The 25,878-nt window shown below is 43.6% G+C and overlaps 1 protein-coding gene across 1 annotated transcript in view; it reads right to left on the bottom strand.

The window, feature by feature from the left end:
* The window catches only part of DSCAM (DS cell adhesion molecule), a 446,056-nt gene that overhangs the window by 80,934 nt on the left and 339,244 nt on the right, over positions 1–25,878 (bottom strand). Inside the window, exons 14-19 of the mRNA XM_021527473.4 lie at positions 24,989–25,117; positions 16,726–16,893; positions 13,066–13,136; positions 7,141–7,381; positions 5,366–5,512; positions 3,479–3,634 (exon numbers count right to left, since the gene is read on the bottom strand). Coding sequence (XP_021383148.3) covers positions 3,479–3,634; positions 5,366–5,512; positions 7,141–7,381; positions 13,066–13,136; positions 16,726–16,893; positions 24,989–25,117 — 912 coding nt within the window. The remainder of the gene's footprint in view (positions 1–3,478; positions 3,635–5,365; positions 5,513–7,140; positions 7,382–13,065; positions 13,137–16,725; positions 16,894–24,988; positions 25,118–25,878) is intronic.

The raw sequence follows: 25,878 nt of genomic DNA, 5'->3' as shown, positions 1-25,878 counted from the left end.
GTAAAGTGGAAAAAGTAATGGACAAAACCAGAATGAATTTTTAAAAATTGCATATTTCTTCTTGGCTTATTTTTTCTACCAGGAGGAACTCGAAAAAGAGCAGCATTTTTTCCTGAAGTTAGCTTTCAGGAAAGGAGGGGAGAAAAGCTAGATAAAACCCAGAAATATGATCACATTGAAAGGAAAGCTCATTTCTTGAAGGCTCATTTCCTATTATTTGCTCGAGTTGTTCCCATTTCCTTTGCTGATCAGCAGCAGTGTCTGACCTCTGGTGTCTAAAATCAGTATCAAACATTACAAGAAATCAAAGTATCAACACATTCCATCCAGGATTCACTTGCTGGGTTACTCTTAGAGATTTCAAGCCTGCTGAAGAAATTTTGGGTTGATGTCTTTAGCTGAACATCAACAGAGAAGTCACAGGAGGTTCTGACTGGTTTTTGCAGCAGCAGTGGAAAATGCTGCACCATTGATTTTACAAAGAAAAGTTTCCTCTCATGTAAAAAAATGAAAAAAAGAGAAAGGAATTAATGATCAGATATGGCCTCATAGAAATACTGATGTGGAGGGCTTGGCAGGCACTTAAAACTATCCCAGATTTCCAGATTTCATTAGAGGAAAGTGGAATATCTTGTGTCATGATTTTAGCCAAAGAAGGTCTGTGAGCAGAGATAGAAAGTTTCCAGTTCTAATCTCCGTTAGGATTCCAATTCATTTATTTCATATGCCAAGGAAGTGCTTAAACTCACTTCAGGGCAGAATCTTCTAAGTGTACTGGAATTAGTCTTGCTGAATAATCCTCTACAGAACACTTTTCCTTAGAAAATGACAGTATAAAAGTGCCTTCTTCTGAGGAATGAGGCACTTGTTTGGTGCACAGAGTTTGCCAGTGTGAATGCTCTTTTCCTCTTTAACTTCTACACCCTTCAGGATGTTTAGATCCAGGATTTTGGGTTTAGCTGATGCTTAACTGCAGGTTTCTGTATATTCCACTCAAAACCTTTCCTGCCCATAGTAAAAAGTTGTGAAGCTGAAGCTGAATATGGTATCTTTGTGTTTTCTGGAACACTTTTCCATTTAGTTTTCTGGACAAAAGATTAAATTAATGGAACCAGTGTGAGGCATCAGAAAGTCTCTGGAAATTTTCATCAGGCTGTCTTAGGGTGAGTTATTGCTGAGCTGCCAGAAGTATTAAAGGTGAGAGAAGAGCCTTTGCACAGCTGCCAAACACAGGCTAAGGCAATGTGCTCCCCTCATCTGGGCTTGTCTGATCCCAGGGATGGAGACAGCAAAAGAGCCACCACCAAGAATTGGGATGACCAAATGAGGCTGGGCTAGGTGAAAGAAAAGAAGACAAAGACAATGAAGGAGGCAATGGAGGAGATGAAGAAGGAGGAGAAGAAAAAGGACAAAGAGAAGGACAAGGAGAAGGACAAGGAGAAGGAGGAGAAGGAAGAGAAAAAGGAGAAAGAGGAGGAGGAGGAGAAGGAGGAGAAGGAGGAGAAGGATGAAGAGAAAAATCAGAAAGAGGAGGAGGAGAAGGAAGGGAAGGAGGAGAAGGAGGAGAAGAAATGTTTGAGGCTTCTGACATGAGCCAGATGTCCCCAAGACCAGCCTGTCCAAAAGCTCATGGAGCAGTGTGGGACATTACTCGTGGCTTCTGGTGGCTTAAATCCCACTCCCAAGGCTCAGGGCTGAGAACCTTTGTGTTCAGAGAGAATTCAGGGAAGGTTTGCTATGCTGGGATCTGCTTGACAAAAAGTAACTTGGAAATTCTGCATGTGTTTTGCAGTTCTCTTACATTTTAGATTTTACATTTTAGATTTTTTTTTTTTTAATTTAAATAAATCCATCTACTTCCAAGCAATAGGTGTCCCAAGAGCATCTGAGTCAGGACCTGGGTGCTCCAAAGTAAGTGTTAAAAGACTTTAGGCTGATATCAGAATGTTCAGTGTTTAAGACACACAAGTCAAGAGCTGAGCAATTTTCATTTACTGCATACCCTGGATACAGCTACAGCTGGGGCTAAAAAAAATTGATGTAAATTTTGGAATGAGTCCCTTAATATTTAATTGGAAAAAAATTAATAACTTTATTAACATAATTTTTATTGGAAAAAAGCACAGAATTCATCAAGTCAGTTAATTTACTACACCTGCTCTTTTGTCACTTTTGTAAATCTCATTACAAATAAAAAAAAATTGGCATGTATATTCATATATTCATGACTGACCAATTAAGTGGATAAATAAGAAAGGAAAATCTATTGAGTAATTTCCCTGAAAATGTATTGTATAACTCACAGGAGAATTTACAAATTAAACATTATTCAAGTAACCTCATTGAGAGGACTGTGGCCATTTTTATCTGTACCATAAAAAGTTTTGATCCAGTTTTTCAAAAGCATTTAGGGGATGAAAAAATACATTTGTACATCTCATAACATTTCCAAGGCATTAAAAAAGGTAATGGACAAAACCTGCCCTGAATTTGGAATTTTAGTGCTCCACAAATAGATCAGTGCATGGCATCACACTGAGGTGACCTGAAGTGATTATAATAGTTACAATCACAATAAAGCGATTATGGAATCTCATGTGTCTGTGTATGACTAAAAGTTTCTTTAACTTTCAGCATTGGGAATTGAATTTTCCATGCTTTGGTCTAGGAACAAAGGTAAGACATTTTTGTTCTTTATTTTGCTTTTGAGGGAAGAGGTATTTGGAGGATGATTGGATATGGATATGGATATGGATATGGATATGGATGTGGATGTGGATGTGGATGTGGATGTGGATGTGGATGTGGATGTGGATGTGGATATGGATATGGATATGGATATGGATATGGATATGGAGTGAAAAAAATATTCTTAGTGGGATCCAAGTAATACAGGATTATGTTCCAGAACAGTCTCTTCTCCTTTTCCCATTTTCATAGAATATCAGAATGGTTTGGGCTGGGACCCTAAAGCCCATCCAGTGCCACCCCTGCCGCCATGGCAGGGACACCTCCCACTGTCCCAGGCTGCTCCAGCCCCAGTGTTCAACCTGACCTTGGGCACTGCCAGGGATCCAGGGGCAGCCACAGGGAACCCATGTCAGGACCTCATAAAGTAAATTATTTTTTAATGATATTCAATCTAATCCTACTGTCTGTCAGTCTGTCCCTGGAAATTGTCTCTTTCCAGCTTTCCTGGGGCTCCTCCAGGCCCTGCCAGGCCACCCTGAGCTCAGCCCAAAGCTTCTCCTGTGCAGGTGAACAATCCCAGCTGTGCCAGCCTTTCCTGCCAGCAGAGCTGCTCCATCCCTCTGCTCATCCTGGAGCCTCCTCTGGGCTCTCTGCAGCAGCTCCAGCTCCTCCTGGGCTGGGACACCCCAGGGCTGAGTTTTCAATCTCTGCATGCCTGTGTGCAATATTTGCCTGAGACAAACAAAGATTCCTGGAAGTGGGAATGGAAAATGCTTTCACTCCTTACCATCCTCTTTAGTACGGGTGAAAATCTGCTCGCTCCTCACTCCATCCCCAGCTCGGGTAAAAGCCAACACCTGGATGCTGTAGTTGGTGTATTTTTCCAGGCCATCCAGCTCCAGGGATGGTTGGGTAGTGGTGACATTCTTTATCTCTCCCAGCTCTATAAAAAAATAAAATAAAATTTAAAAAATAAAGCAAAATAGGAATTATTGCCAAGTTCACTCTTCTTCCAGGTGTTGATACCTGCTGTGGAAATCTTGGGCGTCCCAGACAAGGAAAGCTTCATTATTACAGAACAGCAATGAATTGTAATTAATTAAAATGAATTAATTTGTGTCCTGACCTCTTACCACCACTTGAAGCAGACCCATTTTTCATTTTCACACTCCTTTTTTTGTTGCAATTTTTAAAAAAATACGATGAAGAGAATTGAAGAAATTCTACAAGTAATAAGATTTTTCACAGAGAACCAATAACAAGAAGAGATTATTGTGAAACATCCCCTAAATAAAAAAAAATGAGAACGCTGGTTATCTTCATAAAGATTTTCTAGTTATGAGAAAGACCATTTCTCATAAGGAAAATGAAGAAAATGTCCCCTTTATTTTAAAATATGCAGCACATGCTGCTGCAAAGCACTTGATAGCAGCAATAGTGGCCAACAATAGATTTAAACACAGTAAAATCAGATTTACTTGCAGAAAGATGATGCACTTCATATTAATCTTTTTTTTTTTTTTCCAGCAAGCTAAGAAGTACAACCCATATGGCAAAAAATTAAAAAGCTTTAAACATATTTAGGGCAGCTAATAAAGTTGAATAAATAAAGAAAATCTAGTTTTAAGCATGGCATGAACATCATCTTTTTTCATCATGTTGTGAGACATATAGGAGCTTAGATGTGATAATATCCACACAGGATCTGATCCAAAACTACAGGCATGACTGTAAACATTTAATTTTATGCCCTACATGTTTACATTTTTTCTGTATGCTTCTTATACATTTTTAATCTTTATTTTTAAAGGAATTGGTGGTTAATTTCCAAATATTTTTGAGTCTACCATTACCAGTCTCTGAGTCACATTTCCACTCTAAATTTCCCTTTCCACACTAACAGAGGCAGGATTTGCACAACTGCAGGTTAGAGTGAACTGTGGTTCTGGTGGATGAAAGCAAAAGAAGGGAGACAGCTGTGAAAAATCCACAGGGCAAGTAGGAATAAAGTCACGTCATCTCTAACCCACTAATTTGTTTAATTTACAAGAAAGGGCCATACATGGAATTATCATCACACAATAAATTGCAGATTAGTAAAGCATCACAGTTCTCCTTTGATCCTTTTAACTCTGTCTCTGCTCTGGACTCTATTTCCCCAGGAATTATGCTAAGAGTACAAAAACACAACAGAAAAAGCTGGCATGGAAATAACAAGCTTTTCCCAGAGACATTTCCTTTTTTTGCCCTCAGCTACAGAGAGGAAATGCATCCTATAAAAAAATAAGTGATAGCATATCGAGTAGGCAAGGAGATAATCAAACAAATAATAGTGACAATCAGGTTTGGGCTGGTTTGTTCTAGATCCATGACACCATTCTTTAAAAAACCCAACATTCTGGACTCTGTAACTGAGGTGAAATTTGCTCAGGTCGTGTTGGGTACCACAGGAGACTTGTGGAGGGCTGCAAACCCATGGTGGGAGCCTCCCCTGAGGTTCCTCCAGGCAGCTTTGCTGCTCTGTTCAGGCTCTAGGAAAAATTGCTCCCTCACAGGTAGACAAAGTTTTCTCTAAACCAAAAAGAAAAGGGAGTAAAATGCCTTCACACCAGAGAGCAAATGATATAAAAGCCACATACAGCTTTTCATTTGGTAATAGATTGGTGTTTCTCACCTCCATCCAAGAGGTTGGCCCAGTAGATGACCCTGAATCCCTGCAGGATCCCATTCAGGGTTTCCTTTGCCAGCGTTGACCAGGAAATGGAGATAGTTTCTGGGGACGTGGCGGTGGCTTGCACATTCCCTGGAGGGCAACTGGGCACTGGAATAAGATATTCACCATTTTAACACAACGAAAACAACTCAATATTCATCTTTTAGTTACCCTTTATTTTCCCCTCTATCCCGGCACACAATATTTAATTACCATTACACATTTTAACAATGTAAAGCCTTTATTCTTGCTATGATTCAAAAGTTTCTGCAACTGCAGCTGTTTTCCCTGGAATGAATTTTGATGTACTGTTTCCTTACTTGCTGACTTTTGTTTTAATAGGCTTTTTGTTGCTTCTTTTGAAATATAAGTGTGTTCTGACACTGCAATGTGTAGAACATTCTGCAAGCAATTTAAATATATTTTTTAGTTTGCAGCCAATTTGCCCCTTTGTGGACAATTCTGATGTCCCTTTAATTAGGTGGAGGGAGAAAAAAGTGAGCACATCTTTAAAAAACATTGGAGAAAATGGTCATAATATTTTTTTGCTGATATTTAAAAAAAATGAGAAAAATCAAACAAATCTAGGGCACTTTCTGTTGGCCATGTAGTGTCCAAGCAATACAGCAGTATTAGTCACTGGCACTGCTTTTAAAATTCATGGCATATTGAATTCTAAGAGGGACCCAAAATTGAGTGACAACCAAAAAAATTTCCAAGAAAAGCAAGCATGCTGTATTCTCAAGGAAAAAAAAAAATCCCATTTATTATAATATAAAATATATGCTCTGTGTAAGCATGCTGCCTTTTGAGGTCTTGTAGCAAGCTAAGCCTAGAAACATTTAGAGTAAAATAAAAAGCTATCAGTCTTTCATGAATAGCCTGCCTCAAAATCTGTGGCTCTTGGGGATTTTAGATGTGTGATATTCCATTTTGTCCATGTAAAAGTCAGTTCCAAGCTGGCACTGGTTTCAGGAAACTGATGTGGATTTGCAGTAGATGAAAATCCGACTTGCATGGCCTTTAGGATTATTATTTGCTGTTATAATCCTCTAAAATACTGAACTCTTTGTTCTGGGTATGGGATCATTCTATTTTTCCACTAGAGGACTCCCTCTCATTGTTTGAGAAGTACTTTTTATGCAGTTAAAAAAAATAAATCTATATTGTTCCTTGGATTAGACAGGGTGAATTTTGCCTGAAATAGCAATGATTTTTCTGTCATTGGATATCCTTGAAAAAACACACATCTCTCTTAAGATTGACAAGAGGGTGCAGTACAAGAGCTCTGGTTACACAGTAGATTCATTTGAAAACAGCAGTAATCCAACAAAAAACACAGTATTGCTTCACCTTTCAGAATTTCACTTCTCAAAACAATGATGAGATCACTCTGGAGCAATGATGAGATCACAACAGTTGCAAATATGTGAACACCAGAGCATTTGGCTTCTTAATGAAACTTTTGGTCTCAGTCAACATCATTCATAGCAGGATATATCACATTAGTAGAGTTATTTTTATTTACCTGGTAAAATAAATTCACTCTTGCAATGAAAATCAGACAAGCTCATTGAGCAGGCTGTTCTCTTACACCTTTCTACCAAAAGACTGGCCTTTTATCATCCCTACTTTCATCACCACTAATCAAACCACAGAAACAACAAGATAAAAAGAAATAAAATAATAATAACATTAACAGCATGTCCCATGAGAGTTGTTTGCCAAGGACCCACCGTCCTCAAGAGTGGTGGTGATGATTTCCTGAGAAGAAGGTCCAATCCCAGCCCGGTTACAGGCCTGTACCACCATGCCATACTGGGTGAATTTTTTCAGGTTATTCAGTGTATAAACCTCACTGTCCCCCGTGGTGTCGATGCTGATGATGTTGAACTGGAAATTTCCCCCGGCGCTGTACTCCCGATAACCTATCTGGTAGCCACGGATAATTCCATTCTGCAAGTGCTTCTTTGGAGCCTGAACAGAAAATGGAAAGTTACACATGAAGTGCACACATCCAAAGTCAAGCTGTTTCCCCTAGAATTATTGAAAAAAAAACCAAAAAAGTTTAACTTTTTTTTTTTTTCCTACTCAGAGCAAGTCTATTTTTAGGCAACAATTCATAAACTCTGCACATGAACCAACAAGTTTTTTCTATCATATAAATTTCAGGTGTCTTTTTCAAATATTCCTAGGCAACAATTCAAAAATACTTCCTGCACATGACCCAATAACTTTTTTCAACCATATAAATTTCAGGTGTGTCTTTTTCAAATATTCCTAAGCAACAATTTAAAAATACTTCCTTCACATGACTCAATAACTTTTTTCAACCATATAAATTTCAGGTGTGTCTTTTTCAAATATTCCTAAGCAACAATTCAAAAATACTTCCTGCACATGACTCAACAACTTTTTTCAACCATATGAATTTCAGGTGTGTCTTTTTCAAATCTGTGCTGAAAGACCTTTAAATGGTTCATGCACAGAAAAATCCAATACAGAGACACTTTTGAGTGTGAATTTTTCATTTTTTTTTTCTCTTTCCAGGTGAATCAATCCAAGCTGAGTTGATAAGGGTATGTTTGCATTCCAGACCACCATTCATTACTAATTGTTTTTGCCAGCAACCCCCACCATTCACTGAACCTTTATGAAGGAATTTATTGATCTGTGCAAGGCAGTCACAGGAGTTTATTCAGTCCTGTGCATTAGGAAAATTTTATGCTGTGCTTTGAAATATGCTTCTGTTCATTTGGTGTGTAGTGTAGAAAGATGATTAGATAATGAGTGCTGAAGGCAACAATGATTTGGAAAGCAGGGATTTGCATACTGAATAGCTGCAATAAATCTGGCATTCAGGGATATAGACAGCACAAAATAGTTAGCCAAAATTATGTGCCACATTTCTCAGTCACAGTGCAAGATTCCCTGCTCCTGACTAGTGGAAATCATTTGTGTGCTCTGCCATATAAACTCTGATTTAGTGCAAAGCAGAGATTTTTCTGCTCAGGGAAAATGCCTGTCATTGACAGCAATACCTACAAAAATGATATTTAAATACTATTGGACCAATTTCCATATATAATGATGTTCCTGCCTGATCTATCTGTATGGGGCGTAATTAATATATCTCTCTTAATTATTAAGTATATATATTTAACTATATATATTTTTATATGCATTTTAAGGTACAGTTTGTAATCCAGGGGCAAAAATCTCTTTCCAATCCTCCCAACAGATACCCACAAGCTCATCTGTCCCTCTGGCCCATAAAAAATGTCTTTGTGATGCAGTTTATCAGCAATGGGTTGGACTGGCAGAGGCAGCAACTTCTGCTGCTTCTACATCCCATTAAATCTCCTGAAGAATAGATTATAAAGAAAAATATTCATTTCTGCCACAGGACATGCCTTTTTTGGGGAGTTTATAGTCAACTGGGGGTAATAAAACCAGGGTGAGATTTGCCTTTCATCCACTACCATCAAAACCATTGCTCTGCAAAAGCCATTCCCCTCACAAATTTAAAATGTGTACCACTGATTGATTGAACAATCTCTTGAGATGTTTCTTTTTCTCCCTCTTGCCTGAAAAACAGACACAGAACTTGTAGTGAGGATATAATTCCAATTCCCACTGTATTAGTGTGATCAGATGTAGCTGATCGAATTAGATTCAGATCTTGAGATCCTTGTAAGTCACACAGCAGGGATAGGGATTGTGTTTTGGGAATCTAAGAGGATAATTGTGTCCTGTTTGACTATTTCTCTGGGATTTTGGTCAAAAACTCCCCAGCTGCTTTAGAAACACACAAGTCATTTTATTATCACAGCCCTTTGTAAGTGTGTTACCTCTTCTGGACAATTCAATGACTTTGTGTTCTTTGAATGTTTGCAGAAGGAGGTACCTTTAATCTGAGGATGGAAGCTAAGGTCAGATTTTTGTTGTTGTTTGAGTTGAGATATATTCATAGAATCACTGAATGGTTTGGGTTAGAAGGGACCTAGATCATCCAGTGCCACCCCTGCCATGGCAGGGACACCTCCCACTGTCCCAGGCTGCTCCAGCCCCAGTGTCCAACCTGGCCTTGGGCACTGCCAGGGATCCAGGGGCAGCCCCAGTTGCTCTGGGCACCTGTGCCAGGGCCTGCCCACCCTCCCAGGGAAGGATTTCTTCTTTATATGTACTCTAGATAGGCAGGTTTCTTTCTTATATCTACTCTACTCTTCCTTACATCTACTCTCTGTCCCACTCTCAGTCTCAGTGTGAAGCCATTCCCTGTGTGCTGTCCCTCCATGCCTGGAAATTGTCTCTCTCCAGCTTTCCTGGGGCTCCTCCAGGCCCTGCCAGGCCACCCTGAGCTCAGCCCAAAGCTTCTCCTGTGCAGGTGAACAATCCCAGCTGTGCCAGCCTTTCCTGCCAGCAGAGCTGCTCCATCCCTCTGCTCATCCTGACTGACAACAAATTGACCTCCCGACAAACACTTTGAACAGAGCAGCCACAGCAGCCTCTTCACTGGAAATTCTACAATTATACTTTCTCACTTTGAATTGGAATAAAATGACAAACTTTGAAATTGTAATGAACTTCTTCAGAATTGTTTTAAATCAAGGGATTATTTTCTTTAAATATTAACTTTTTACTTTCCTCCGCCCCCCCCTCCCCCCCCCCCCCCTTTGAAACATTATACAATATAAAACGAACTTCAAGTCGCTTCAGGACAAAAACATTGAAATGTTCTGCTTCACAACAATTTAAATGTTCTGAAAACTTCATCTTGAGTTGACTTTTTGCACACATGACTCATTTGATAAATACTCCTTCTGGTGTATAGACTCATTTTTGGTAGAAAATTGAGTGAAACAAGTGTTCTTGGGGAAAAATATTGTGACCCTTATCAGTAGCTATAGAACATTATGAAAAAGTAAGTTTCAGTCCATGCTCTTTCTCAAAGAATTCGGTATTTTAAAACAGGGTATCAATGACTATCGTAAATTATGACATTCTATAATTTTGTGTGTGTGTAAATAGGAATAAAGAGGAAATGGAATATTCCCCATGTCTGAATTTAATGGGCTCATTTACCTAATGTAAAGTACTACATTAAAAAAATTAATATTTTCATACTCTTTTCTGAATGAGTATTCATGTTTAATTCCCATTATCTCTGCAACAGTTTAATCAACCAAAAAGTGAGTTTTATTTACTAGCTCAGTCTGAAACCCAATGTCTTATGTGGACACACAGATATTTGATTAAACAAATCACAGACCAACACAATTTTGCTTAACTGGGATTTTCTAAGAGTGGGCTGGGCTAAGATAAAACTTTAAATGAAGATTTACAGCTCAAGCAAGCTGCAGAAATGGGATTTAATACAAGATGAAAGATAATCAATGTGGTATCCCCTGCTCCTTTTGCTGTTATTGACACTCTATTTTAATAAAATTTGCCAGCTTGAAAATATAACTGTGGTTTTCACCACAGTCCTGTTTGTTCAATGTCATCATCGCCTGTCATGGCTACAGCTCCACATGCCTCCAAAATCAAAACTACCAAGGTCAGGTTGTTTTCTTGTTTTTTGGCTTCCATGACAACATAGATTGATTTCATGGGTTATTTCTTTATTCTTAACTGCATTTTATTAGGCACTCAAGGAGTGCCTTCTGCACAGCACTGTAGGGACCTACACAAAAGTTAGGATTCAGCATGGAACCAAACTGGATTATGTCTGTGGGACCATCTTAAAGCTCCTTTTTGAGTAATGAACCAAAACTGCTCTGACCTGGAGAAAACTGCAATATATCAAGGTAAGTAAGTGGCTCGCTTCTGGTTTGGGACTTCTTAATAGGGAAAATCAACTTACAAATTGTCATTTAGGAAATAACTCTTTCAGTAAAGGTAGGACTACTCAAGCTCTAACCATGCCCAGTAATTTCACCATAAGCTCATTCCATATTGTGAAAATCTATCTCTCCCCTCAGCTCATAAGACAAAGCTAATGAAGTATGTATTCAATATATAACTCATTTCTGTGAGTATCTTGTTTTATTAGATATTGGACTATTCTTGAGAAGAATTCTCAAATCAAATTTCAAACATGAGCTTGAGAACACAACCCCAGCACCTCATTTGATATCCTTCAATATCAGACAACACCCAGAGCCCAGAACACACTCAGTTGTACTTGAAGTATCCTTGAAGTACAAATTGAACTATATTTTAGGCTGTTATTGAAATGTAGGTGTGGGAATTCTGTTTGTCCTGTAGCTGCCTGTTCACATCTGCAGCTGTAAAATTTAATGGCAGAACTTCATAAACAGCAGCTATAAATTCCAGCAATGAGACAGTGGTGCCCATCTTCTCTTGGTGCTTTTAAAAACATCCCCCAAAGTGAACTTTTGAAAAAGCAAACAAAAAGCCTTTCAATCTGCCTACCCACACATCCATAAAAACAAATTCAGCTGTAGAAGCTTGAAGATTATAGTTGACTTCATCAGATAGTCACAGTTCTTAAGTGGTTTAAAAAAGAAAAAAATCCCTTTAAGAATTTATTTCAGTTGTTGAGAATCACTGTACAACCTTGTCTGGCTTCAAAAACTACTTCCTTTGCTCTACTGATTGCATGCTGTATTTAAATTCATGTCTTCTCATTGTTGTGTTTCACTCCAGGTAGATCTGTGACCACACAGATTTTGGTTTTGGAAACTTTTGGTGAAAAGCAACACTGCTATAAATTTAAGATGTGGACAAGACCCAAGAATCAGCATTGCATTTTTTGTGACCTGTGCAGAAGAGGTTCTGAACCTGCCTTTTAAGGAACTGGCTTAAACTTACAATATTTTCATTATTATGCAATAAATAACCAATCACCCATAGTTATTTGGTTAAGAAGCAGAACCTCACTGCTCCTAACTTTCTGAATAATACATATAATAGGACAAAAGCCACATCACCTACATTTGCATAGGTAATTAACATTCATATAGAAATTAATCATTATTATTATTATGCTACTTTAGCTCTTAACATTACATATTTTAGAATTTTAAATACATGGAATTATCAACACAATATACAAGCAGTATATATCAAAAGACCATTTAAAACATGGTTTAAGTACCTCTGATATCATGCCAAATCATTTAAAACTTTCTGTTATTGTCAAAATACTGAGAAAAACCTAGAAAAATTGAGTCACATGATGTGGCAGATTTTTAAATGATACCAGCTGATGATATTTTTATATTAATTACTCTTCATCAATTCTCATGGACTATACTGAGACTCGCTCTCTGTGCAGCAAAAATCTGTCCCAAAGTCCACCGCAATGGGAAGAAGATCCCATTGGTTCCAATGGTTTCTGGGGAAGTTTTGCCCAGAACCCCAGTGAAATTTTTTGAGTGCTCATTTCCTAAACATGTGGCCTTATCTCTGAAATCAGAAAGAAGAAAGAAATGCAAGCAGCTGCTACTTTTACTCTCCAATGGAAAGCTTTCTTTTCAAGATGTTCCCTTCAGTGGTAAATATTTTAAGATTTGTTGGCAAAGGCATTTGCAATGTTTCTCCTAAATAACAAAGGCACAGTTGTTATAATACTCCCCTGAAAGCATCCACATACTGACAGAGCCTATCTTTTCTGTGGATGTGTGAGTATTTACCTTCCAGGTGACTCTGATGCTCTGGGAAGATATAGGCTCAAGCTGTACATCCTGAGGTGGACCATCAGGGGCTGGAAAGAGAAGGAAAATACATCAAAAGTGACCTTTACAGCCCAAGGAATTCAGCATTTCACAAAAAAATGTCACCACCGTTACACCCCAGCGTCACAAGGGTTGGAGTCAGTGCCAGATGAAAAACTTCACCAAACAAAAGCATGGCCAGGAATCTTCTGCATTCAGGTGTCCTCTCTGGCCAATGGCAAAATGCAACATGTGCCAAAACATACCAAGCTGGTAAATGAAATTCATAGAAAAAAATGAATAATTATGATTTTCTTGGCTAGAGATACTCTCACAGTGCTTTTGCTGCATATTGAGATAGGCAAGAGGAAGCAAGCAGTCACAACCCTGGGGTTGATGGAAAAGCAGCAGAATTCATTTAAAGCAGGCGAGCCAGAAGCTCCTAATCCACATAGAAAAGCAGCAGAACCTGTTTAAAGCAAGTGAGCCAGGAGTTCCTAATCCTGCTTTCAACTTGTTGCAGATTTTCCAGTGGGATCCCCTTTGTTCAATGGAAACTGAGCACATTCAGTCCAATATCAGATATTTTACACAAAATCCTGCACACTTTACATTCTCCCCCTCCTCAGTAAGAGTTCCAGCCTGGAAACCAGACCAAAAAAAAAAAAAAAAAAAAAAACCAAAAAACGAAAAAACAAAAACAGGTACGTGGGAAAACTTTTATGGACCATCAACACAGTGCCAAAACTGTGCAGGAGGCTTTAAACATGAAGGAAAAAAGAAGGAACCTCCTCATCAGCTGGGCAGCTACAAAGCAGTTGAGGATCAGCTGGGATTGAACAGAGAGATGTGCAGTAAGTTGCTTGCTCAGTGAGGTAAATCACTGCAAAGGAAAGGTCTGAGGAGAGGGATGGAGCCACCTCGAGCTTCTGCAGAGAATTCCCTAGATGCAGAATATGGCCTCAGTGAAAGGTATTAAATTAAGTTTAATAGCAGGACAAAGGAAAGAAAGCAATAAAAAGTTTGAGATGGGGCTGTTAGAGGTGGAGCAGCAATAAATGACAGTTGTGGTGAAAGGAACCAGAACATTTTGCTTTAACTTTGATGAAAGCAGAGACACAGAATACAGCCTATAATATGTTTAAGTTATTAACTGCTATTCCTGACTGTTCTTCATATGGGAAATTTCCAAAGCTTGAAAGAACTTTATTTCCATTCTTCTTGCATTAATACAAAGGAAGGAGAAGAGGAAAAAGTCCACTGGCAAAAATGAGATCTCTGTGAATTTTCTGAAGCCTGACCTTGATTCTGTCCTCCTGTTGACAAAAATGAATGCCACTTCTCTGGAGTATGTTATAATGTAGTGGAATTTGAGTGAAGCATTTGATCCTAAAAATAGGGTTTAAAATGTGCCCACAAAAATCCTGAATTTTCCTCAAAAGACCCCCCCCCCCTTTTTTTTTTTCCACAAATCTGAAGAGTTAAGTTCTCTCAGCACAACACATGGAGATGTTAAATAAAAGTAATTTGTTTTACATACTTAATGTCATACAGAGTTTGTGGCAAGGACATAAAGAAAACCCAGATATCCCTGTTTCCTCTATTGATTTCAGTATTAGGCCACGGCCATAATGCTTCTTTTTTTTCTGACAGGCATTATTGTAAGTGTGTACTGGCATCTATTTTCCAACACATGAGCTAATTGGGATTGTATGGAAAGAAAGATGTGGTTTGCAAACTTTGAAATCATTCCATCCTTACCTATCCTTTTGCCACAGAGATCTTTTACAGGTCTCTTTTTAATAGAGATATTTCTTTGCGATACATAATACAGAATCCGTGCCCCCTTTCCAAGTTGCTTGGTTTTTATCTTGTATTTCTTGGACCTTTATTTTGCTCCCTTCTCATTAGCTTCTCTCTCATCCCCTGCACCCATGCTGTTCCCCATTGCCTGCTGTAAAAGCAGAGACCAGAAGTAAACAGTGATCAAAAAAAAAAGGATGTTCCTATACTTTGTGCATCCCCTGGAATAAAAACCCAAGAGAAAAACATCACAAATTCTGCCTAAGCCTGACCTCCTCCCTTCCAGTTCTTCCCTAGGTAGATCAGTGACTTTTGAATACAGCTCCACACTGCTGGTCTTTTTTTACCAACAAACAGCTCCTCAAAAGACAGCGACAAAAGGATCATTTATTCTGAAACCTGGTTACAAAGAACTGAATAAAATGTGATGTTAAGGTTCCACCCTGCTCAGGGGGAAGCTGTTTTTTTATTCCAAGGGCAGCTGCTGATCCTGACAACTTAATTACCAGCCAGGAAAAACCTGGCAAGTAAAAAACATTCCAAGCATAGGTGAATAAGAGAGCCACGAGAGAGCTGATCCAAGACCCAGCCCTCTATTTTGCACAAGGAAGGATGGGCATTTTGGGGTTATAGATAGCTCTGGCTGGAAGAATGGATAGTGTGTTGTCTCTAGTGATTTCACATTTTCTTTGCACAAAGGAAGAGAAAATTTCTGATAAAAAAAATAAGTATTTTTCAAACAAACTATTTATTGTTAAATTTGTTCATTGCACACTTTTCTTCTGCTGGAATGATAAAAGAAATGCAACTTATGTTGTCTCCAATTTACTCTGCTTTCCACTGTAAGCCCTTGTGTCTTGCTCCTACTCAGAAAGTGCCTCAGAACCAAAACCATGCCCTGACAAGGACTGTGTTTTCATTGTAGAAAATTCCCAGAGAAATTAAATGGAAATTTCACAGTTGCGTTCATAGGATATGAACTAAAAACCAGTCTCTGGGTGTTCAAATCCAAGATCAACATGAATCTTGAAACTGAAAGGGAATTTTCACTGCCAAGACACTGTCACCATGTTGTCATCTCTAAATCCCCAAAGAAGGAAGCTGTGCTGACTTAGCATAAGGTAAAGGAAGACAGAAATTCTATGTACATGAGAGTGGCTCCAGCCACCAACAGAGTATACCTGGTGCTGATGCAGGAGAATAAAAGTTTAAAGGTAAAAATAAAGGTCAGACTTGATGACCTTGGAGGTATTTTCCAACTTAAATGATTCTGTGATTCTGTAATGCAACAGAACAAAGATCAAGGGAATGACACTAATAAGGGATAGCCAAGAGACTTAAATAGAGGCCAGAAAAATAAATGGTGAGTGGGTTGAGTGAGAGAATATTCAAATAAAGGTTGGGTTGAGTGAGGGAATATTAAAATGAAGAGTTGATTCATGTGGATCATCATTATCAAAAGGGAAAAAATTAAATAAGTTACCTACATTAATATCTAAACATGTTAGGAAAGCCACAATACCCACAGGGGAGGCACCACCACTAAAAACAGGACGTTGCTGATTGAATTGCCTCACGGTGGATATAGGTGTCTTATTCCCAACATCACAAGGAAAATTTGGAGCACAATGTCTTCTTTGACCACTAGATGCCACTGAACAGCTTTAATTACAGCCCTGTACAATGAAGTTGCAAAAGTCACGATGTTCTACGGGAATCACTCAGTACTCCTTTTGATACAGCTGCAGCTACAGAAGCTGCATTTCATTCAATGATTCCTGACATCAGAGAGAGATCATTCCCACAGAATTTAGAGGTTGCAAAGCCAGTTCATACCCGCTTCATCAGTGGTGATGGTGAGCTCGTTGCTGGCCTCGCTCTTGCCGATGCGGTTCTTGGCGTACATGCGGATGTTGTAGGTGGAGGACGGGTGCAGGTCGATGATGGTGGCTTGGTTTAGCTGAGGGGAAACGTCTCTTGTTCTCTGGACAGAATCCCAAGAGTCTGTTTGATAAGAAATATCAGCAGAAACAGACAAATAAATGGTAGGGTTAATGTGGGTAATGCAAGCATGAAGTTAAACTGTTTCATGCCACCGCTGTGTTAATCCAGAAAACACGTTTTGCTCCAAGCAAATCCAGAGATCCCTCCCCTTCTTTGACAGCACTCCCAACTGCTCCAAGAGTGCTGCTGAGAACAATGGGATCTTAGCTCTGGGGTCATCAGCAAATCCACAGAAATAGCTACTCTTGAAGAGGTGCTGAGAGCAGCAAAGATTCCTCAGTTTTGTGAGCATGATTTCTTACCTTTGGGACACTGGAACAACTGCACAAAAATGGCAGTTGCTGCCCCAAAGGGATCTTCACTCAGTGAGAAAGCTGGTTGTGCTCAAAAAAAAGGGAGGGAAGGCCCAGGGGAGACCTCACTGCCCTCCACAGCTCCCTGACAGGAGGGTGCAGCCAGGTGTAGACTGCCTGTTTTCCTTGGCAACAAGTGACAGCAGCCTCAACCTGGGCCAAGGGATGGTCAGCTTGGATATCAGTAGGAATTTCTTCATGGAAAGGTTGGTTAAGCATTGGAAGAAGCTGCCTAAGATAGTGGTGGAGTCTCCATCCCTGGAGGTGGCCAAGGAAGACCTGGACATAGCACTCAGTGCTCTGTCACCCATGTTATTTGGGTGACAACATGGGCATTGGGCACTGTTTGGACTTGATGTGCTGGGAAACTTTTTCTACCATCAGGGATTCTGCAGTTCTCTGAAAGGTATCCCAGAAAAAAAGTAAAATTAATCCTGGAGAAACACCCTTCCCTGGAGCACTCCCAAAAATGGAAACCCCAACACCACACTCCTGTGACAGCTGCTCAGCACTGACCCTGGAGAAAGCAGCCTGACTGGAACACAAAGTCAGCCAGATTTCACCCCCCTCACATCAAACTTCAGCATCAAGCCCTGGGAAACATTCATGTAACTCAGGGCAAGCCTGAGATCTCCTCCCAAAAGCCTTTGGAGTTATTATTAAATATCCAAGTTCTACTCCCCTACTGGTTACTTGTTTTCCATGTATTAAGAACGTTCCACCCCCAAGACTATATATTGTTACCTCTCCCTTCTTTCTGGTCTTTGGAGCTTGTCCCCGTGCTGCCCTGGGTTCCCGGGCATTGTCCCTATTTTTATTTGTCATTAGAAGTAATTTCCTTTTCGGGCACTCCATCGTTCCTGCTCCTTTTTTCCTACTTTGTGCCATGTTCACCCTGAAGTTAGGGGACTTAAAATTTTTTTGCAGCCACCCTTCCTGTGACCTGAGCCCTGTGGGGCTGCCCAGCAGCAGCAGCAGCAGCAGAGCCCCAGAGCTGCGCTGCTGCTGCGCTGCTGCTGCGCTGCTTTGGGCTCTGCGGCTGCCCAGCCCCGTGCAGCTGCTGCCGCAGGGATGTGCCAGGAGCAGCACAGAGCTGCTGCTGCTGCCTCAGCTGGGGCTGCAGCGGGGGAACCCCTCCCGGCCGGCCCGGGGCTGCTGGAGGCAGGCAGGGCTGCAGGAACAGCCCCGGCCCGGCTCCCCGGCCACGGGCAGCGGCAGAGCGGGGCTCTGCTGCCTTGGCTGTGCCGGCTGCACAGCCCTGCTGCAAAGGGCTGCCCGGCACAGCTCTCTGCCAGCCGGGCTCAGCCTGCGCCTCCCGTTTGCCTGCAGAGAGCAGCGACAGCCCTGCCCCGCCGGCCCGGCCGGGAACTCTCCCGCTGCCGCCGGGGCTGAGCCCGCGCTGCTCGCGGGGCGCTCCGGGGCTCGGGCTGGGACAATCCATCGGCACCTCGGGGAGACAGGACATGGGATCCGGGCACTCTGCTCTGGTGCCCTACAGACTTTATTGGGAAAAAAACACAGATTCTTCAATAACGGGAACAGCATGGGGACAATAAAATATATTGTAATTACAACATACTGTAGATTAATGTTTTTTATTTCATAGACTGAAATAGAAATATACAATATGTAATAAAAATAAATTATTTGCTAATTTTACTTATTCCTTCAATTTTCTATTCTTATTCTTCTTATGGTTCTTCTTCTTCCTACTCTTTCTTACTATTCTTCTTCTTCTTTGCTACTTCTACGTACTTTTATATTCTTATTCCTATTCCTATTCTTCTATTTCTTCTTCTTCTACATATTTTAAAATTCTTATTCCTATTCTTCTTCTTCTTCTTCTATGTATTTTGAAATTCTTATTCCTATTCCTAGTAGTCTTCTTCTAAGTATTTCTAAATACTTATTACTATACTTCTTCTATCTATTCTTAAATAAATGTTCTCTGTCTTGTCTTTTTAGTCTTCATCCTTGTCTTCTTCCTCTTTGTTGTCTTCTTCATATTCTTCATCCTATTTGTCTTCATCTTCTTCACTGTCTTCGCCTTCTTTGTCTTCCTGTCCTTCACCTTTCTCCGTGTCTGTTTTACTCCTCAGAGCGTGGCCTGAGGCAGGAACAGCAGAGCAGCCCCCGCAGCGCCCGCAGCGCCCGCCTGAAGCGGGAGGGACGTTTCCTGGGGGCAGCCGGCTGCCCGCGGAGGGCCGGGGCTCCCAGCCGGGCAGGCCGGGGGCTGGGGGGGCTGTGCGGGGCAGGCGCCGGCCCTCGGCTGCACGGCTCCTGTGCCGGGCACTCAGCCCCGGCCTCCCGAGGGACGGGCACTGCCAGCCCCTCTGACACACAAACTTTCTGTTTTTGGTCTGTGCTGTCTTCTGGGGGCAGCTCCAGGAGGCTCAGCTCATCCCACTCTTCTTCATCTTCACAACTGCTTTCTTCTACTCCTCCTTCTCCTCCACTGATCCCCTTCTCAGTGCATTCTCCCCAGTCTGAGAGGTCTGAGCAGCTGGTGACATCCGTGAAGGACAGGTCATCATCAGATACGTATCCTTCACAGGCGCAGCATTTACGCTCACTTGTGACCTCTCCCTGGGGCAGATCTTCCTCTGTGCTCACTTCCCAGTCAGAAAGCTCTTCCTGGGACAGCTCCTGCTCAGGGCACTCTTGCCCCTGGGACACTTCTTGGGAGTTGTTCATTTCCCCGTGGGACACCTCCGCCTGTTCCTTATTTTCCCACTGGTAAAGCTCTGGATCGATGTCATCATCCCAGTCTGTGTCCTCCCCAGACAAGGTCCCGTTCTCGTTCTCCTGCTCTGCCCGCACAGATGCTGATGCTGCCCCCTCCTGCTGCTGCTCCCTGGGGGCTTGGGAACTCAGCTGGGCAGGCAAGGGGCTGGGGGTGCTCTGTGGGGAAAGCACTGAGCTCTCTTCATTTTTGGCTCTGACTAGGGATTTGTTCCCAGCCAACACCTCTTGAAGGTCAGTCAGCTGCTGCTTCAGTGCCTGGACCTCCTGCAGCACCTGGCTCAGGATGTCCCAGTAGATGTTCTGCTCCGTGGGACTCTGTGGGGCAGGAGAGAGGCTGGTTAGGACAGGCGCTGCCTCTGCTGCTGCCTCTGTGCCCACGGGGCTGGCAGAGCTGGGCCCCTCTGGGGGACAAGGCTGAGGCTCCTCGTCCCTCACTGGGCACAAGGGTCTGTCCCAGATCTCAGAGCTGATGTTGTGTCCCCATTGGGACAGCTCCTGCCTGCTCACATCTTCCTCCCTTTGGGACAGCTTTCGCTCACTCACATCGTCCCACCGGGGCAGCTCTTGGGCTGCAGCGTCTGGTCCTTGGCACAGCTCCCTGACACTGCTGTCTCTCACCTGGGACAATTCCAGCTCTCTCCTGTCTTCCCACTGGGACATGTGGGAGTGCACACCTTGTCCCCATGCTGAGAGGTCTTGGTACCTCTCGCCTTCCCTCTGGGAATGCTCTTGGGCATCATCCTGTTGGGAATCCTCTGGTACACTCAGATCTCTCTGCAGGGACAGCTCGTGGCACCTCTCGTCTTCTCCCCATCCCATCTCCTGCCGCCCACTCACATCTATTTCCCACTGGGAAATATCTTGGGTTGTCACACGTTCTTCCCTCTCCCACCCCTCTTGGTACATCTCACTGTCCTCCTCCCACTGGGACAGCTCCAGAGCTCTGATGGTTTCTTCCCGTTCATAGAGATCTTGGTGTGTCCCACCTCTGTACTGGGAAACTTCCCAAACTCCCACACGTACCCGGCCTTGGCACAGCTCTTGGCTGCTCCAGGCTCCCCGCCAGGACACTTCTTGGTGTCCTGGAACTTCTCTCTGGCGGGTCGCTTCCACATCTTCCCTCCGGGGAAGTTCACAGTCCATCTCAGCGAAGGGCCTCTCCTCCTCCTCAGTCTGTGACAGTGGCAGGACTGAGCTGCCCACTGCCCCTGACCACGGCTCGCTGGTGCTTCCTGCCAGATGGGCAAGGTGCTGTGGGACCGGGAGGTGGAGTTGGCTTTCTCCTCGCTGCTGTCACTCTCTGTCGCTGTCGGCCGCTGTCGCTGTCGGCGTCTGGCGCAGACAGAGCCAGGGAGCTGCGTCCTCCTCAGAGAGCGGCTCTCCTGGGACTGGGCACCCCAGGGCTCTGCGCCCTTTTAAGACCCTCAGCCCGGGCGGGGCTCCCTGATGTCACAAAGGTCTCTGGCCACCATCACGGCCCGCATCACAAAGGGCCGTGACACCATGTGCCGTGTCACAAAGGGCCACCCCCGGCACCCCAACGGCACTGGAGCAGACAGGAACCTGTTGCGGTTTATGTTTATTTCATTAATTTATTATTAAATTGTTTATTCTGTTATCCCCCCACATTTTCCCCAAGCTGTTTTTTCCCTAAATTGTACACTCTCTTTAAAGGTGTCCCTCAAGTTATTCCCCTCTATTTGTCCCAGTCCCTTCCCTGCCTATCCAGGTAGCCCTGCCCCTTTTTCCTGACTGTTCCCTGCCACTCAGCCCCTGGGCCAGCCCCTGATTGAAACCCCCATTTGGAAATCCCCTAATCCAGGATGCCCCATTGGCCCCTGTGCCTTTCCCTCTGCTCCCCTGATCCTGATGGTCGCACAGTGTTGATGCAATCCCCTCAGTCCTGCCCTGAGGATTCCCTGTTGCTTCGCTGTTTGTGCCCACCGCCTGACTTGGATCTGAGCAAAACCCCTTGCAAACGAGGGTGAGGGGCTCTTTGTTATCCTGCTCTCTGCACCTCGAATAAACTTTTCTTGGAAGCTGAAGGCAAAGAGGCTCCTCCTTCCTCCCTGGCCTGGTCCCTGCCGTGGCTGTATCAGCGTGCAGGGCAGAGCTTGCAGCTCTGCAGGTTCAGCCGTGGGCAAAGCCCAGTCCCCGGCTGTTGGCCGGTCCCGCCGTGGCTGCCGGAGCGCACAGAGCCAGCCCGGGTTCCGGGGGCTCGGGCAGGAGCCGGCCGGGAGCATCCCCGGAGCGGTGTCCTGGCGGGCCCTGCTGTGCCCCGAGCCCTGCGAGGCTTTGGCCCCGCTGGCCCACGGCAGCCCGGCCCCGCAGTGCCGAGCCCTGGCCGTGCGGGCTGCGCTGCCCAGGGCACGAGGAATTGGCCGCACGGCCGTGCCGGGGGCTCGTGGGCAGCGGCTCCAGGAGCCGCGGCAGCCCGGGGAGCAGGGGTGTCCCTCAGGGCTGTGCCCGGGCCCCGGGGCTCGGCCCTGCCCGCAGCAGCGGCACCCGGGGGCAGCGAGCGCGGCCTCGGCGGCCGGGCAGGGCGCGGGCAGCCGAGCGGGGCAGGGGCAGCCCCGAGGCCGGGGCCGTGCCCGGGCACCGGGCCGAGCTGGAGAAGCGGCACCGCCAGAGCCTCCTGCGCTGCCGCGGGGCCGGGGCCCGGCCGCTGCCCCCGGCCCGGGGCAGGGCCCGAGGCAGCGGCTCCTGCGGCTCTCCCCTCGGCCCTGCGGCGCCAGGGCACAGCGGCCGGGCCGGGGCTCGCTCCCTGCTGCCGGCCGGGCGCTGCCGAGGGCTCCCCGCGGTGAACTCATCTCCCGCTGGCTTTGTCCCAGCTGGAAATGAGGAGAGCACGGAAAGACTCGTTTTGTCATCCCCTCCCTCACCACCGCCTGGTTTCAGTTGCTCCCGTGCTGCCACCCTGTGTCGATCTCGGGTACCGCACCAACCCCGCGCCCGGACGGAGCCGCCGCGGATCCCGGGAAAAATTTTGGGGATCCCCAACTCTGCGGAATCATCAGGGATCCGGGGCACGCCCCGCTCACATCAGAGCACAATAAAGTGCAATTAAACAGAACTGTTTCAAAGTTTGTCCCTACGACTGCCCTAATGACATAATGTTTTCAAAAAGATGACGAGAGAGGCACAAATGAGGACCCACAAGCCAAAGTTCTCTTTGCACACCTCCGATGGAAACTTCTGGAGCCTGCACAGGACTGGTCTCCATGAAGGGCCAGGTCTGAGTGCCACAGGTACATGTCTGTACAGACAGGTGATGTCTCTAAGCATCAAAACATCCTGAAACGCCAAGTTCCTGGTAATCACAGTGCTCTGGCACTAGACCCTACAGGACAGGCAACTCCATGCTCCTTCCATGGAGTAACTAATTCCATTGGGGTAATTAGTGAATCTTTTCTGTCTGATCGGGTAGACATCAGCAGTGCTGAGCTAACTTTGGACCCGATGATTTTTAAACGTCTTTTCCAACCTAATTTCTATGATTTTATGATGGGATATGTGAGGGCTCCTAAATACAGTCCATGCATTCTTTGTGGTCACCTGCACCTTCTCTGAAACAGGAAAGATTTCCTGCTTGAGAAGCCTCGATGGTGCATCTGATCAAAAATCATTCCTGAGTCCTCAGGAAAGGCAACAGAGGTGGAAAATGCTCACAAAACACAGTTGTGCATTTTACAGCTTCCCTTTGGTCTTGGGAGGGTTTCCTTGAATATATAATCTAAATTTTGTTCCATACCTGGAAACTGAGGAGTTTTCCTAATTCTTCCTCTTTGTTCTAAATCCCCCCAACTACCCCATGCAAGTTCTCCATTAACCATCTTTGGTATTTTATCTTCTCAGTGATTTAATTAATGACAATATTTGTATGCAAGCATTCAAACATCCGATCCTGATTTCTCCAAATATTCAGCCTCTGACTCTAAAAAATGATATTTCTGTTGTTTGCAGCAGGAAGAAGAAGATAATCTGCTCTTGTTAGGACATGACGTCCAGGATTTGTCTTCAGATACATACAAAGAAATATTTTGGACACCAATTCTGCTGCCCACTTATTTTCCTTTCTTTAATTTTTTAACATATACCAATATATTCTGTCCTGATATTTCCATCCAACCTGATGATGGTTCTTTTGCTGTCTTGCTCTTGATTTATCATTCCATATTAGAGAGAAATAATTTTTCAATGCAAGTTCATGGTGACCCCCACTTAATCTTTGCCTGCATTCTGCATTATCACTTGAAAACATAAAATTAAATCTAACAAGGATGTTTTAGAGCTCTGAAATCCCTTCTTGTCACTGCTTCAATAGAATGGAAGCACCTCAGTCATCCTAAATGGAACTGTGCTGAGTTACATAATTCTTAGATGTTTATTCTTGTATTTGAGAAATACAAGACATGTTTTAGTGTGAGCAAGGAGTCGATCAGGCAAGAATCACTTTCAAAAGCTTTTCTGAAGCAGGTGGGTGGTTGGAAAGAAAGGAAAATAAACAAGAATTAAACAGAGCATAGAAACTTTTAGGTCTGCATATCCCTTGAAGGCATCCTTGCCCAATCCACATCTCCAAACCTTCAGTTCCTGACTTCAGCTAAAGTGGAGAATTTCCACTCCTCATCTTTCAGGTACATTATCAATCTCTCCTGTACATTATTTATTTAATTTACAAAGACACAGCTGAAATGATGACTGATGATTCAGAACTCCTGAAAATATTTTTTCTACTAATGAAAACATCACAAAATTTTTGCCTCAGTAACTACAGCATGAAGCGGCAAAAAGGGAAAAGCAGCAATTGCTAAATTCAGTGTCTTTACCACAAAACAAACAAAAAGGACAACAAATGAAAAGAAATCTTCCTGTGGAAGATTAAACAAACCACGATAAAAAATTCCGTCAGGCAGTTTCAATTTCTGAATTACGCTTTACAGCACCAACTTGGTGGGGCATGAGCAGCAACGGGGACTGCTGAGGTTGTTCCTTACCTGACTTGTTCTTGCACTCGATGTCGTAGCCGGTGATGGGGCTGTTGCCGTCGAAGCCCATGGTCCACCTGAGGGCGATGCTCCGAGCTCTCACCTCCCGGATCTCTATCTCAGGGGGGTCAGGGGGTTCTGGGCAAACACACACACAGAGCTCTGCTCACAACACAGCCCATCCTCCTAGCAGGGGCACAGCAACCAGCGTGGCACTGGCTCAGCCTTCCTGGCATTTCTCTGGGCACTCATGGGGACCCTGATCCTGTAAGTCACCTGCTGGAAGTATCAGCACTTTTCAGCTTGGTGTCACTGGTATCATTGTGAATACTGGTTCCTCTTTAACCTTCTTGGTTGCTTTTCCTTAAAATCACTCCAGCTTGGACTTTCATCCCAGGAAAGATGTTTTACCTTGAGCAGCACATTTCTCTGATCACTGGTACTACTATCTCATACTGCTCTCAGTGATTTTACTCAAAAAAGTGATGTAGAAATATGAGTACTAAACTCAAAAATGCTAAATTTGGTGGGGAGAGTAAATTTTTTTTATCTTTGAGTGTGTTTAGAAGATTCTTTTAATTACAGAATAATTTGATTGAATCATTCTAAAAGCTCTTTCTGCCTCTAAAGTACGCTGAAAATAACCAGCACCTAGACCCATTCTATTGTCCCTTTAAATTGTCATGGCAGCTTAGATGAGCAGTGGTGGAATTGGGAACCTGTCCCCAGCCTCCACTTGAATTTTTCAACAGGGCTGCCTTAGGCATTCTCTGGAATCTGCTGCTACTTGGAATCAAGGGCAGGGAGAGAGAAACCTGCAAGTTGTAGGCATTTGTTGTGTGCAGGCTCAGAGAGGCACAGCAGGAACCAGCACCACATGGAGCAGTGGCCAGTGGCTG

This window comes from Lonchura striata, chromosome 1 (assembly GCF_050655825.1).
Source record: "Lonchura striata isolate lonStrDom1 chromosome 1, ASM5065582v1, whole genome shotgun sequence".
Taxonomy (NCBI): domain Eukaryota; kingdom Metazoa; phylum Chordata; class Aves; order Passeriformes; family Estrildidae; genus Lonchura; species Lonchura striata.
The sequence above is the reverse complement of the archived record's forward strand: the minus strand, read 5'-3'. Positions and strand labels throughout refer to the sequence as shown.